General features: G+C 30.1%; 1 protein-coding gene across 1 annotated transcript in view; it reads left to right on the forward strand.

Annotated features, from left to right (window-relative positions):
- The window catches only part of LOC132735641 (sushi, von Willebrand factor type A, EGF and pentraxin domain-containing protein 1-like), a 30,070-nt gene extending 26,532 nt beyond the window's left edge, over positions 1-3,538 (forward strand). The window contains exons 7-8 of the mRNA XM_060722618.1: positions 1,153-1,266; positions 1,572-3,538. Of these exons, the coding sequence (XP_060578601.1) occupies positions 1,153-1,266; positions 1,572-1,696 (239 nt within the window). The 3' untranslated portion in view covers positions 1,697-3,538. The remainder of the gene's footprint in view (positions 1-1,152; positions 1,267-1,571) is intronic.
- Positions 3,539-14,762: the final 11,224 nt, after the last annotated feature.

Genomic DNA, 14,762 nt, shown 5'->3' on the forward strand with positions numbered 1-14,762 from the left:
TTAGCGTCGAAATAATAAGAGTTACAAACCCTTATTTAGAATAATATGGTTTTCTTCAGGCCGATACCTTGTATTATAAAGTAGCAATAATCTGTAAAATAATTTTAAAAAAACAGCACAAAAAACCAATATTAAACACACGCAACATGTTGGTCATGATAAACGCCGCCGTCGTCGTTGATGATAATTTAATTTTACATTTAAAATACTCATAATATAAGAATAATGGTCGAATCGAAAGACTGACTGTATCACAGAATAATGTTCTTTGCTAAATATTTTAAAATCTGAAATTGTTTCCACACGTTGAATCTAAATTAAATAGATATACTACATATACTTTGTATTTCAACAAAATTTTATTATATATTTCTATAAAATGTTATCTTTTTATAAAATGTTACCATGGCAACCATGAAAACTGATTAAAATTTCAATATTTACTAACATCGCACTTTCTATGAAATGAATTTAAGAGAAAACAAGTCAGTCAACAACAGCACAAATACAAAAAATTGGAAAATAAATTATCAGAAATAGGCGCAATTTTAGAGATGTAAATTTTAGCTGAATTTAATTATACCCCACCCGTTTAAAATCATAATACGTCCATAGGAGAAGTGTCCAAAAACATTAAAATTGACATAAATGATAAGAGTTGATGTTGTATTTTTGCACAAAAGTACATATGGAAATAAAAATTGAAATGTGTTGTCATGGAAATGAAAATTTATATCAAATTTAATTTTTAGGTCATTTTTTTAATACATTTTCCATGATATTCTTTCAAATATTTTACATTTCTCCAATAAAAGTGACCAAAAACCAATTTATTTATAGTGAACATGTATTTCTTATCATTTTTAAGTGACTTCTTTTAAAAAATTGCCAAATAATGATAATTAATGTTTTTGCGGAATTTTGGTGGCCATCTTGGACGCCATCTTGATTTTCTTGATTATCCGACCATTTGGGTAAAAACGAAATACCGTTTCGTATCCTGCGAACCCTTGTGAACATTTTGGTATATAAAACTTACTGTTCCTAGACATAGACCGGTAGGGTCCTACTAACCGTTCCTCGTTTCCTACACTATTATGTGTTTATTTTATTGCTTCAATATTTATTGTATTATTTTTTTGTGAATTTTAGACATTGATGATTGCTCCAACAATCCCTGTAAAAATGGAGGCCAATGTGAGGACAAAGTGGCAGACTATGTTTGCAAGTGCCAGCGCGGGTATTCTGGGAAAAACTGCGAACTTGGTAAGTAGTTTTTCTGTAACAATTTGTTTTATCTTCTAACACACTTGAAACAAGAACGATATAATGGTTGCCTCTTTCATTATTTTTCTTTCATGCGCCTGTATTTTATCATATGACGTCACTCCCAACGTTTTATAATCGTGGCTTACTTTTTTTTAATATTTCACACGTATACGGGTACATTCCATAAATAAACATTTTGTATTTGTTCGAACATTTCTTTACTCAATCTTTTCATCACCGTCATTATTATCATCATTATTAGCGTTACTTTTTCTATCATCATTGTTATCATTTTTTTATAGACACTAGATGTGCTAATCATCAGTGTAAAAATGGAGGAAAATGTGAACCAAATCCGAATGGCTACACGTGTAAGTGTCCTCCACACATAGATGGCAACTTTTGCGAGAGTCCACACCAAGGCTGAAATTTTAATAATAAAAATAATAATAAAACAATAATGCTCAGAAATTGACTAAGTGAGAAATATTGTTGAAATTAAATGGTTACATACTGATATTGAACAAATTGCTATACGATGTGATTAGTCAGCGTGATGTTACTCAAATTATGTGTTTATAATGAAAAAAGTGTTTAAGGTGACAATGGTGACAATTGTCAGTGAAAATACCTAAAATGAGATTTTTTGCTTAGTAGATTTATCAACCTTTTCTGAACACATTCGTGATTTAATTTTTGAAGCAGTTAGTCCAAATAAATGTGTTTTTAAACGTTTTTAATTACGTTGCATTACCGGTCCATAATACTCTTAATACATGTATCGTACAAATACTGTACATCTTTTATGAATATCTTGACTTTGATCGTCTACATTTTATTTAGCCTTTTTATAAATTAAGAAATAGTCGGCCAAGATGTAACATAAATAATTAAGAGTAGCCGCAAATCGCACGACCATGGGAATGGTACAAACATTGAAGCTGTCTATTATATCAATAATGTATGAAATAATAATTTGTTTGTCCTGTAGTCTGTTAAACATTACATTGAGTTTATGGATAATTTTACGGATCTAATAGCCTCGTTTTCTTACAATATAAAACAAGAAAAGCATTGATGCAGAGCATCAAAGGGCGTCCAAGCAAGAAATGCAGCAAGTGAAGATGAACTAATAGACATATGATGATAAGATATTCTTATAAACTTTTCAATGGTTAATTGTTTTTTAACAGAATTGTTTATCACTTATGAATGAGCGGACGAAAGACATACTGAACTTTGGTAGGCATGCTACATATTAGAAAATTACTTGTGGAAACTTGAAATTTTATCAATATTAACGATAATATCCAAAATATACAGGTCATTAATATACAAAATATACTTTCCATATGGTATAACTTTATTTATACTATATAGAGGGTATTTTTGGATATTTTTTTTAGAATTTCAAGTTCATGTGGTATTTTCTTTGGACCATACAAAATAGTAGTCAAAATCAATAGTTCTTTTACATTTTTGAAATAATAAAATACATATATAATATTATATTATAATTGTTTTTTTTATTGTCATAAATGTTATATCGTGATTATTTATGGCAACAGATATATACAATCATTTCTAATCCATTTGTGTAACGCATGATCAACACCACACTTGTATGTTGTCCCTTATTATGTTATCGCTATTAGCGAAGACCCCCTCCTAAGGTATCTGTTCACACTTAGTAACAATATGACACTGGTTATATTACCAAGCATTACGAGCACAATTGTTTTATTATACAATAATTGTAATATTTATTTTAATATTTTTTTACATATTTTATGAATATTGTTTTCTTTTTTTCTTCTTTTTTTGTGTTTCATGTGCTATTTTAATACTGAGTTTTTTTACGTTTACTACTTTTTTTTATTAAAATTGTAAAATAAAATTTAAGAATTCAATTGTCATATTGACCGACGATTATAAGTCAAAAATTAACTGGAAAAAGTCAGTAAATTATGGTTAATCTTTCAATGTATTATATTATTTATTCTTAAACCATGTACATGTACACTTGTATTTTTCTTTATCATTTTTAAAATTATCAATCAATTGAATAATTCATAAAATTTAATTTGTAACTTAGAATAATTCCTCAGAATCTTTACTAAACATCAATAACAAATAAAATAATTCAAAGTTGATGGTGTCATATTAATACCATAAAAATGTACCTTTTTACTCAATTATTGTACATATTTTTTGTTTTTATCTCATATAAATAAAATGAAACATGCTATTGCTGTTGGTGGTGTTTTTTTTCGAATTGTATGTTTATGTATAATGAAAATCAATTTTGAGAGTTGATCTGTGTTTTATTATCATTGTAACCAAACTAAGTGTCAAACATTCATTTTGGAAAAAAAACTTATTTATCTGTAATGATATCAAACATAATTATACTCCAAAACCGGGAGAGACCGGACACTATTCGCCGGTCTCTAGTAAATCCCGGTCAAAATAGACCGGGTGAGACCGGGAATTACCGATACGAGACCGGCGAATAGTACATCCCTCTATAAATAGATTTTCAGACTAAGTCATCATTCTACAGCTTACCGATACATGTACAACAGTAACAGGCCATAATAGCCCACTGTGTAATACAAAATGCTTAATAAAAAAACCCGAAGAGCGCGATTAATTGACGGAAAAGATTATTTCATTTGAATATGTTTGCATTGCGAAATTCTCTAGTTGCTGTTAATTGTTCGCGACATTTCATTTTTGATATTCAATAAACCCTCATACCAATCGGAATGATCGGCTTTTAGGGGGCAGGGGACCTAAAAATGAACAATTTTGTATTTCAGTGTGACCAGAAACACAATTCCAAATATTTCAAAATCTGTTTCACAGGCAAACACAATTCCAAATATTTCAAAATCTGTTTCACAGGCAGATTACCACTTGCACAGCATTATTCAATGATATATGACATACATTGTAGAAAGTAATAGTTTGCATGCATTGCTCCTTCAAAAAATGACTGACAGCAATTTAAATTTACCCCCACCCAGCAAAAATCACACCTAAAATATACCAATATGGGCAATCTTCATGAAGGTGCAGCATACTCCAGAATCCACCTTTATTATTTATAATTCCTTTAAAAATATCAGTTGCACGCAGTGCAAGCTATGTCATTTTCAGAAATGACCATTAAAGTGTCTATCATAGGTTTAGATTTTTCACAAAATTTATCTGAAATTTCTTACTTGTTTGGCGCCAACTGTCAAAGCTTGATTTTTAACTTTTTCACCTCCATTCGGAGAGTCAGAAATACATACACAGCTACCAAAATGCTTAGTTTCGGGTAAAAACCCAAAAATACTTCTCATTTTCCTACACACAAACAAGAAAGTATTACAATGACAGAGAAGTATCAGAAGTTATCAGTACCTTCAAAACACCATTTCTGAGTTATTAAAATATTTGACCGTGACCATCATTCGAATATGTCCCCTGCCCCCTTTATCACCGACGAAAAGGCCCGAGAAGTTGATGTCGCCCTTTCACAAAATCCGAGTTCATTCCATAAGGGCGTCGCGCTTCGGCGCGGACGCCAAAATAGACAACATTTTTTATGTAAACATAAATGTTTTATGATAATCTGCCTATGATATTTTTTATGAATCAATCGAAAAGAAATGAAAACATATTTTTTTAGTAAATGTTTTGAATATAATGTTTGCCAGTAAATCGAGCACAGTACTAATAAACCTGAGACAAAGTATGAAATTTATTTTTTGTCCCAGAAGAAACAGAATGGAGATTTATGGCGTGCGTAGATGATTATTCATGATAATAAAAATCAAAGTCAGATCATATTGATAGAGTGATACCTTTTATTTCTATTAAAATATGTCAGGCATTTATATAAATTTGTCGGACAAAATATATAATGTCCCGTTTTTATTTGTACATTGTACCACGGACTCTAGCTCAGTTTTTCGTTATTTTAATTAATTAATTTTTAACGGAATTCCATACACGAATACACAGGCAGTGTGATACTGATATGATATAATAATAAAGCTGATAATAAACTTCAAAAGTGAAACAAATAAATTATCCCGCTAGAAATACGCACTTTAAATGCGTTCCATCCCCCAAATTTTACCAATAGTCACGTGATATCTGCAACAGATACCAGACGGACAGTTTAATATAATTGGTCAGATGTCATTGGGTCATAAAAAGTTGTTAACGCATCTTGTGACCCCTTTGGTGCAAAATTTGCGTATTGTGCAATAATTTAGCGTGAAACGCAGAGGTCTGAGAGAGAACAGCCGATTTATGACACTTCGTTTGATGCGGGTCGGACTAACTTTGAAACGGCATAACTTTTTTTAAAAATTCTAGCAATTTACATGCGGTTTAAAATACACGAAAGGGAATTCATTTACGGAGGGAACCGTGTCAGGGATTTTTGTTATCTCTTTCAGTGACTTAATTATCTTTAATTACGTAATATGTATGGTGAAAAAAGTCGCAAAAATGTTTGACGTTACGTAAAAAATACAAATAATCTGAGACATAGTTCCCTAGATATTATAATTATGTTTATATTCCACAAGTTTGATGACAAAAAAATAAAAAATGACTTTGATAGGACGATTTAAAATAATAGAATTTTTGTTCAAAATTTGTTATTTACAAAGGCTTTTTTCAAATATGTTATTTTTTATGAAGATCAAAGTTATTTTATGCACAACATTTAAAGAAACAACAATAATTACTAAAATAAGTTGGTTTAAATGACATTTATGGTAGTACCACGGAAAGTGTCTGTTGTCACCTTAAATGAAAATCGGGCAGATATATTTTGTATATTTCTTTTGGTCGGTAATTAGTTAAGTTTAGTTGTATTTCGAATTTCATTGTTACAGTTTGGTCTATTTTTATTGTGATTTGATTAGTCAATTTAAATTGCTCTTGCTTGTATGTTATTGAATGTATCAGCATTAAAATTTTGAAATGTACATGTTTTGTTCCATAAAAGGCAACGCTTGATTTCTTTTTCTATGTTATTGTTAATGACTTAACTGACATAAGTTTTACTGAATTGACATAAAATAGAGAAAATAAGAATCCCTAAAGAACCCCAACACGGCAAAATTGAAAATGTTGCAAGCTCGGTTTGATTGAGCCTGTTCATGGACGGTAATGTCAAGTGCAAACTACTGTCCACGCCCCCTAGCACCGGCTTAAGCAGAATTCAACATTTAACATGAACTAGTACAATTTTGAATTTTGAAACATCCGCAGATGTATTCATATGGCGGTTATCATGGAACCTTCAATGTGACACGTAAGTGCCATTCCATGAAAAGCGGCATATGGTCCCCAAGTAAAAAAAAAATATGTGCCCTAAACGAGAAAACAATGGGCGGAACTAAATAAAATGAAATTTTGAAAGGAGATCAGAGGTTCTGAAGCCTGCATTTCACAGATAAGACGTCAAAAGACAAATTTAAAAAGCAGGCCACATATCGTAAGGCTGATTCAACAGCATTCAAGTGAGGAATACTGGAACCACCCAACAAGAAAATAGCCGAATAAAAAAAAATAAACTAAATTACCACAAGCACAACACTAATGTCGTGCTGAACGATCTTTAAGGATCGGAAATATAATATCTCTAAGTTTTATTATGTCTGTGAAGTGTTTAGCTTTAATATTTACCTCAATGGTATTTATGCTATTTTATGCTATTGGTACAAATATATTACGTGAATGCTATTGTTTATATTTTATACTATTTGTACTGCTTCATGTTATTGATGTTATTGATGCTATTTGATGTTATTGATGCTATTTTTTGTTATTGATGCTATTTTTTTGTTATTGATGCTATTTTTTGTTATTAATGGTATTTTATGTTATTGATGCTATTTTTGCTACTGATGCTATTTTTGAGACATTCTTAAAATACTTTATCAATATTTTTGGTGGTTTGTTTTAAATCATTTATTATTATCTAATTAATTGATCGTCTAGCACAAATGTTATGTTGTGTTGACGGATTATCGTTACTGAAATATTAAAATATTAAAAACTTTAAAAATGAAATGTTTTCCATGGATCATTACAATACCAATTAAATAGTACTAACCACTCCGTAATAGGGCCGTTTCAATGAATGACAGTATCGAGAATTATACTTTCTGACTGTTAGAAGCCTTTCATTATTGTTAAACAGATATCCCTTTTAAAGTCGTCATAAGGATTGAAATAATATAATTATCGATAGGTACTGTGATTGGTACTGTGGACAAAATAAAAAACAAACAAACAAAAAAGATCTCACTCTGGATAATTGGAAATGCAATCAAGAAGTATATTAATCACAAATTTACTATATAATATTGTAAAATGTAATATTGTAAAATGTATGTAAACGTTCACATTACAACTTCAGTTATGACTTTTAGTTTCAATGTTTTTGTTTATCCATGATGAAATTCCTTCTTTAAGAAGATGTTGCTGAAAAAAGTACACTAAAAGCAGAAAAAAAACTATAAACTATTTCGGAAGTCACAGGATGGATTTAAATCGTTTAATGTTAAAAACATTCGAAACGGTTAAGAATGGTCATTGCTGTTTAAGACAAGTGAAAAGATAGAAAACTAGGATAACTAGAAACATTTTAACGTGGCGCGATTATCTCCCTACTAATAAAAGAATAAATGAAATAAGATATTTAGTATAACGCCAATTATCAAGAGACGAAAACATAAAATACAACAAATTCTAGATTTGAAGTCTTTACAAAAGTTTAAATGGCTTGGCAGTAGTATAAAAACATTATTTATTTTAGATAATCGGACATATTGTATAAGTAAAGCCTATGTCTGACTTTACCACGGACAGTCAATAGAACACAATAAAAGCATCCGGATTTTGGAAGCGTTACATATTTATTTAGATAAAATCAACTCAAATAATGTTTTGAAAAAGAGGTAACTTGCTGGCAAATGCCGAGACAAGTGTCTCGTCGTGAAAGAAATTACGAACTGCGGAAAGAGAATGTTTTCAAATACAAACCTTGGACCAGATCTGAGTTATAACTAAAGATTACAAAATATGGGATTATTTATGTACAAGGTGGTAAAGTTATCAATTGCATCTTGCATTGCAATGAGCTAAATATCATTTCCGACATCAGTCTTGTTATTAGTATTCCTAAATAACTCTCATGAGGATTCCTTTATTTTGGGGTACTCTTATAAAGCACCTCTATTTAATAATTCGTCATTTTTCTAGCATTTTCCAGATATCCTTGATTGTAAATTATTTATAACATTTTATGCATGATCTGTTTATTAGGTATCAAAATACTTGTATCTTATTTCATTTGATTGGAAGTTATTTCTTAATTCAAATCTCGTAATGAAATCAACCTTTCCAAAGTGTCACCTTTTCTTTCCAAAACAATGTATGATAATCAGATATGACAAAGGGTGACGAGTTGAAATAAAATTATATTACCGTCGTAATGTATGCAAAACTTTCATACCTGTCTGAAAATCACTTAAGATTTAGTCCCTTTTGTATTTGCAGCCAATTATTACCCCAATCCGATTCGTGCTGAGACTTCCAAAGGGCAAAGTAAAGATCCAATCGCACATACTTTGTTAGGAATCTAAAATTATTGTTAAATGTCTGAATATGATTGAATCAGATGCAACTATCTGGAATGGTTAATCGAATGAAATTGTATATGCATTTGATTCCCAGCTAGCTGCATTGATGACGCTCCTGAAAGATCATACAACAAGGCATTCACAAAAGAAAACAAGAAGTACTTTGTCAATAAAAAAATGATAAGCTTCATAGTGTAATGCTGTGACAAACAGACATGCTTCAAATTTTGTAGTAATTTCTTTAAAACAGTATTTGTGATATAAAGCATGTTATCTGTTTTAAATCTGAGAAATATTAAACCAGATAACATGTGCTGTACAAGTAACGACTGTGTTTTCGTACAGATGCGCGATGACAATTTACTGTTAAGAGCCATATTGGCAATGTTATGAACAACATGCCCATATTCCATACTGCATGTTAAAATGGAAACTGTCGAAGCATTTTTTCCCTTTTGTTCATTTTATATATATTTTCCGGCAAAGGTATCTGAATGAGCCTGTTTTTTTTTTTTTTTTTTTTTTTTTCGTTGTTGTTTTTTTTGTTTTTTTTTTTTTTGGGGGGGGGTGTTGTTGTTTTTGTTTGTTCTTTTGTTTGTTTGTTTTTTTGTGATTTTTTTTCAGGAAATATTCTATGTTAGTAATGGGGTTCTTTGAAACCATTAATTTTAAAAAGCTGGTGTTCAATGATTAATGATAAATAACTAATTCAGTGTCTGAGGTCTGAGAATTTTGTATTTATGATTTGAAAAATAGAAAATAAATGATTTTCCGAGCCCCATGTTAAAATTAAAATTTAAGCTTATAAGATAGGGTCAACTTCTAAGATTTTGATTATGATTTTCTTATAGTAATCATTATTCTAAAGTCTAGCCATTTTTATATAAGCCTAGCTGCGCTGAAAGTATGCCACACATCCCAGTTCTAGCATCATTTACAAAATTTAAGTTCCTCATCGGAGGTCATGACAAACGAAGCTCGCTAAAATGTTTTGTGCGAGAAGAGCAACTCAAATCGAATATCTTATTTCATCCTACTGAATGATATGGTTCTTTTGAGTCATACCTGTTTAGAAGATGGAGCTGCTTTTTGGAATAAGACTAACCGTTGATTGTAAGATCTTAAGTTATTTTTCGTTTATGTTAAAAATCTATTCCAACATTGATTTAACATTTACGATGGAACTATCATGAAACCTTCAACTGTGACGATTTCTAAGCCAAAATATTTTATTTTTGTGATTCGGGCCTCCTATTTTTACATCATTGACAGGAATATAGAGAAAAAGAATAACTCCTAAATTATTACATATAGTATCAAGTATATCTAGAAGTAATTGACACGAACATAACTGCTAGTAAAGTTTTAAAGAAAATGTTGATTCTTTTTTTCTTTACGTAGATATTTTATGGTGTGTTATGTCATTTAAATAACAGGCTTTCGTTATATCTATATGAAATAGTAACATATTTGACTGTTTGTATAAGATACCATACTGAACAAGAAGAATAGTAAAAATACGTGTAAATATTGACTGAACGTTTATATTTATCATATACTCATAACTGAATAGTAAATAATAATTAAGTAACAAGAAAGCCATTAGAATGCAAAATTGTAGGTCACACTGCACTGACATAGATTACATATAAGCAAAATGTAACACATTGTAAAGCTGTACGTTTTTACTTAAACTTTCTTGAATGCTTTGTATGAACGCCTTTTATAGCATAATAGCATGATCGACACATCAAAGTAAATGTCAAACGATTTTTTGGACAAATATAACATCGATCAAATGGTAAAAAAAATTAAAAAATAAATTGAACACCCAAAATGGCAAAATTGAAAATGTTGTTGCGTGGTCTGATTGAACAGAAAACTGAGTAAAATACCAGTAGGCGATAATATAACTGATGCACTGATGCACCATCTAATGATAAAAATACAATCGTCAATGTAAATTACAAAATGTACCATCAAGTTGTTTGACTGTATCAAATAAATTAAAGTGGTGGTTTTTAATAAGATTCGTTAAGACAACAAAAAGGTGATTCTCGATTTTTGTCGTTCTTGTTAATTTGTATCTATCTATCTCTTTATTTTTCATCTACATATGAAAACTATGAAAACAGTCTTGAAAAAATAACACTTACTATCTTAATGAGCTAGTTACCCATCGATAACGACATACGTGATGAAACTTTTTATTAAGGCACCTTCTGGAGAACTGGACATAATATTCCATTCAAATGTCATTAAGAAATCAGATAAAAACCTTAAATATACATTTTCTCGTAAACTGAGGGAAATTTCTGAATAAATGAATCAACAAGAAAATAAGTGCACGAGTTTTGACACTAATCAAATCTAGAAGATTTTTAATTTTATCAAATATAAATAAATAGATAAACTTGTAGGTTTGTAAGCATCATGATGCAAATAAAAACAAGCGTGATAAAATGAAAAGTGTTAAACTTGAGTTGAAAATAAACTTTAATTTATGATAACTTTCGTAATTTTGAAAAAAATTAAAACAAAATGGACTAAATTTACATTTTTTTAACAATGCCTTATTGTAGCAATAAACGTATACTTAGAGTTATTAAATCAACAAACGAAATTTATATTTGAGTTAATGGCCACATATTGAAAATGCTAACATTGTTATGTGGGAATAGGTGAGGTTTTATGTTTTTTTACAATCAATGACATCTAAAACAACTATCTGATAGAGGAAATAGAAAGAACTTTCCCATGGTGAATTTTACAGCCATAAAATGTCTTATTACATCTGTCCAAAAAGTTTGTGGAAGAAATATCTTTTTTTTCTCCAACACCTGAATTAGAATTTCATTACAATCGGCGGCTACAAACATAATGTCAAAGCATATCAATAATATCGCGTCGGCAATTGGCGGAGACCAAGAATTAAATGATGAAAACATGTATTAGTGGCAATATTGAAATTGGCAAGCAATTGCTAATGAATATAGATAGAGAAAGCGAAAACCTTTACTTGCGGTCAAAATTTTAGTCTTTATTTATGAAAACCATGGTGGCAAAATAGGAAAAAAAGAGAGAGAGAAAATGCAATTTTATAATATTAAATACTCATGATGTCATTCTTTGCTGGTAATTTAATCGTTGTGAGGTCATATCAATGTTCGCGCGTTTCTTTGCTAATCTCGCAAGAATATATAACTCGGCAGCTCACTATAATAAATTTGAGAAACGACGAGTCTATAAAAGTCTTTATAAACATGTGCATATCCATGATCAACGCTGCTTCATCTTTTAACTAGAATTAATATTAAGCCATGTTTCCTATCATCCTATTTCAAAATACAATGGAAAAAATGACATTAAAACATAAAGTGTACACAATTCATGAAATTTTGATATCGAAACATCAATAATTTCTTTATATTGAATTGTCGGATTGTTGAGAGCATCTAAACCTACCATTCCGGTTTACCTTAAAGCCATAATGGATTAAACAGTATATTTGCCCGAAATATTAATTAATGACACATGCTTGTTTTAACATGACGTCGCTAATAATATAAATATTTTGATTTTGTCTATCTAAAACAGTACACTTGTACAAGGACAGTACGACATATTCGTGTATTTTTTTTTTTAGAAATATTAAGATTAAACCGATTCAAAAGGTTTTTTTCGCAAGACATGAAACAGTCCTTTTTCACCAGACTCTGTAATTTTCTATCTAAATATTTTACATAACATTATTACCTACATTTACAGTAACTAACAAAATAAAACATTCATTGCCGGTCACCGAATCAACGTCATTCAAAGTTAGCGTCGCACTTTTCTTTTCATAATATGATTTCTTCATGACGTCAATTTTGTCTATTGAATTTATAATAAATACGGCACAAAAAGCTCGTTTTACAAAAACGTCTTTCAGTTAAAAGTTTATATCAAATGTCATTTCATTTGAGATCTTATATATTTGTATCCGTCGAAGTTCTAATGTGGGTTTTTTTCTACCACTAATGACGTCATTTAAATTATTTAAGTAAACCTGGCCGGAAAGATGGGAAATAACTTTCAAAAGATAGTACTTTTGAATTATTTAACTGTGTAATTCAAAAAAGATAATTATCGGTTGTATGTCAACACATAATGATGAAAATACAATGTGTAGCTGACACAAGAAAAGCAAAGAGAGACTTTGTTTCATTAGAAATTTTAACATGTAAGACGAAATCGACGACGGTTGTTATAAAACGATAAAAGAAGCATAGCCAATTAATGTAGTTTTGAAACTTTTTCCTGAGTTGTTTTTTGAATCTCATGATTTTTTTACAAGTCTTTATACATTCTTTGTTGTTTTTTTTACCAATCAAACACCTAAGATCCGAGTTTGAGCTTACAGAAAACTCTTAATAACCTTTGGCCCGGGTCAGTTTGTGTGATACTCACGTTCATTTGGATATGAATAAAAGATGCTTCAAGCCATCAACTAAATAACAGATACATAAATGAAATCTAGTGACATATGTTGTCTTTATGGACAGTTTTGCTTGTTAAGATTTACGAAAAAGCTTCATACATGCATTTACAATCTTATTAGCTAATGCCGTTATTGTGTACCCTGTCACTGAAAAACAGGTTTTCATTATATCTATGAGAAGTTGTAGCACTTAGACCTCCCTGCTCGTATGAAATAGGACTTTTTACGAATAAAACCGTGAAAACGTATAGATATTGACTGCAACTGTTTTTAAGAAACTGTTTGGAACATCAGAACCTCAAATTATTTCTGCAAAAATGTCTTCCGTAGACATATCAAATAATATCGAGGAAAATATCAACCGATATTATTTTGTTCTAATAAATATAACATTATCTGAATTGTGACCTTGACATAGGTCAATCACTTTGCCATATGTTTCTTATGTTTATATATTTCAGTCTGATTTAACGTTTTATGCAAATTGATTTAGCATAATATGTAGCAACATGTGATTCATTGAATAAACAAGATGTGTTAAAATTAAGATCATGTCAACATCACGTACATAATCAATTAAGGGTTTGCGATGATAAACATTGGTTTTGAATTTTCATTGATAAGAATGGTGTTCAGTAAATATGCGAAAAAAGTGTTGAACCATATTTTAGAGTGTTCATATGCGATATTCACCTGTACAAACAAACAGTAAATACATATTGATAATTGAAAGAAGGTATGGGAAATTATTCGTTCTTACGCCTCTGTTAAACCGTCCTTTTGGCTTGTCGCTTTGCCTGGTGCCTGAACGATGGTTCTTTATGGTTTGTGCTGTTGGAGGCTGCGTAAAGTGAATATCGCTCTCCTTTGCTGGTCTTTCTTTTAATCTTAAATTAATTAATTAGCAATAGTGATAACAAAAAAACAACTATGTATAATAACATAAAGCTTAATTAAAGAGCAAACCTTACTATACATGAAAATACTAAACAAAGAAGTACTACATAAAATGTACATCACTGTAACAAAAAAATAAAAAAGAATTCCTAGAAAGCATATGTGTGGCGTCGGCCCAACGTTTGCTCACCCTCTGTGCTACACGTATATATTCCACGCACGGAATGCACGCATGCTTACATAAGTAAAAACATTTATTGTATTTTTCAAAGAACTATCCCCGTAAAATTTTGGCAATTTGGTTTTATAAAAAGTGAATGTTTTAAAGTAATTTCGTGTCAAAAATTACTGTCGCAAACTTTAATTTAAAATTAAAATATAATGATTGTATATAGAATTGGTCTGTTCATCATTCCTTTTCCTCTCATGTCTGAAGCACACATTTCTGATCCAAA

The sequence above is a fragment of the Ruditapes philippinarum genome, unplaced genomic scaffold, assembly GCF_026571515.1.
Source record: "Ruditapes philippinarum isolate M1 unplaced genomic scaffold, ASM2657151v2 ctg5157_1_1_1_1, whole genome shotgun sequence".
Classification (NCBI taxonomy): Eukaryota; Metazoa; Mollusca; class Bivalvia; order Venerida; family Veneridae; genus Ruditapes; species Ruditapes philippinarum.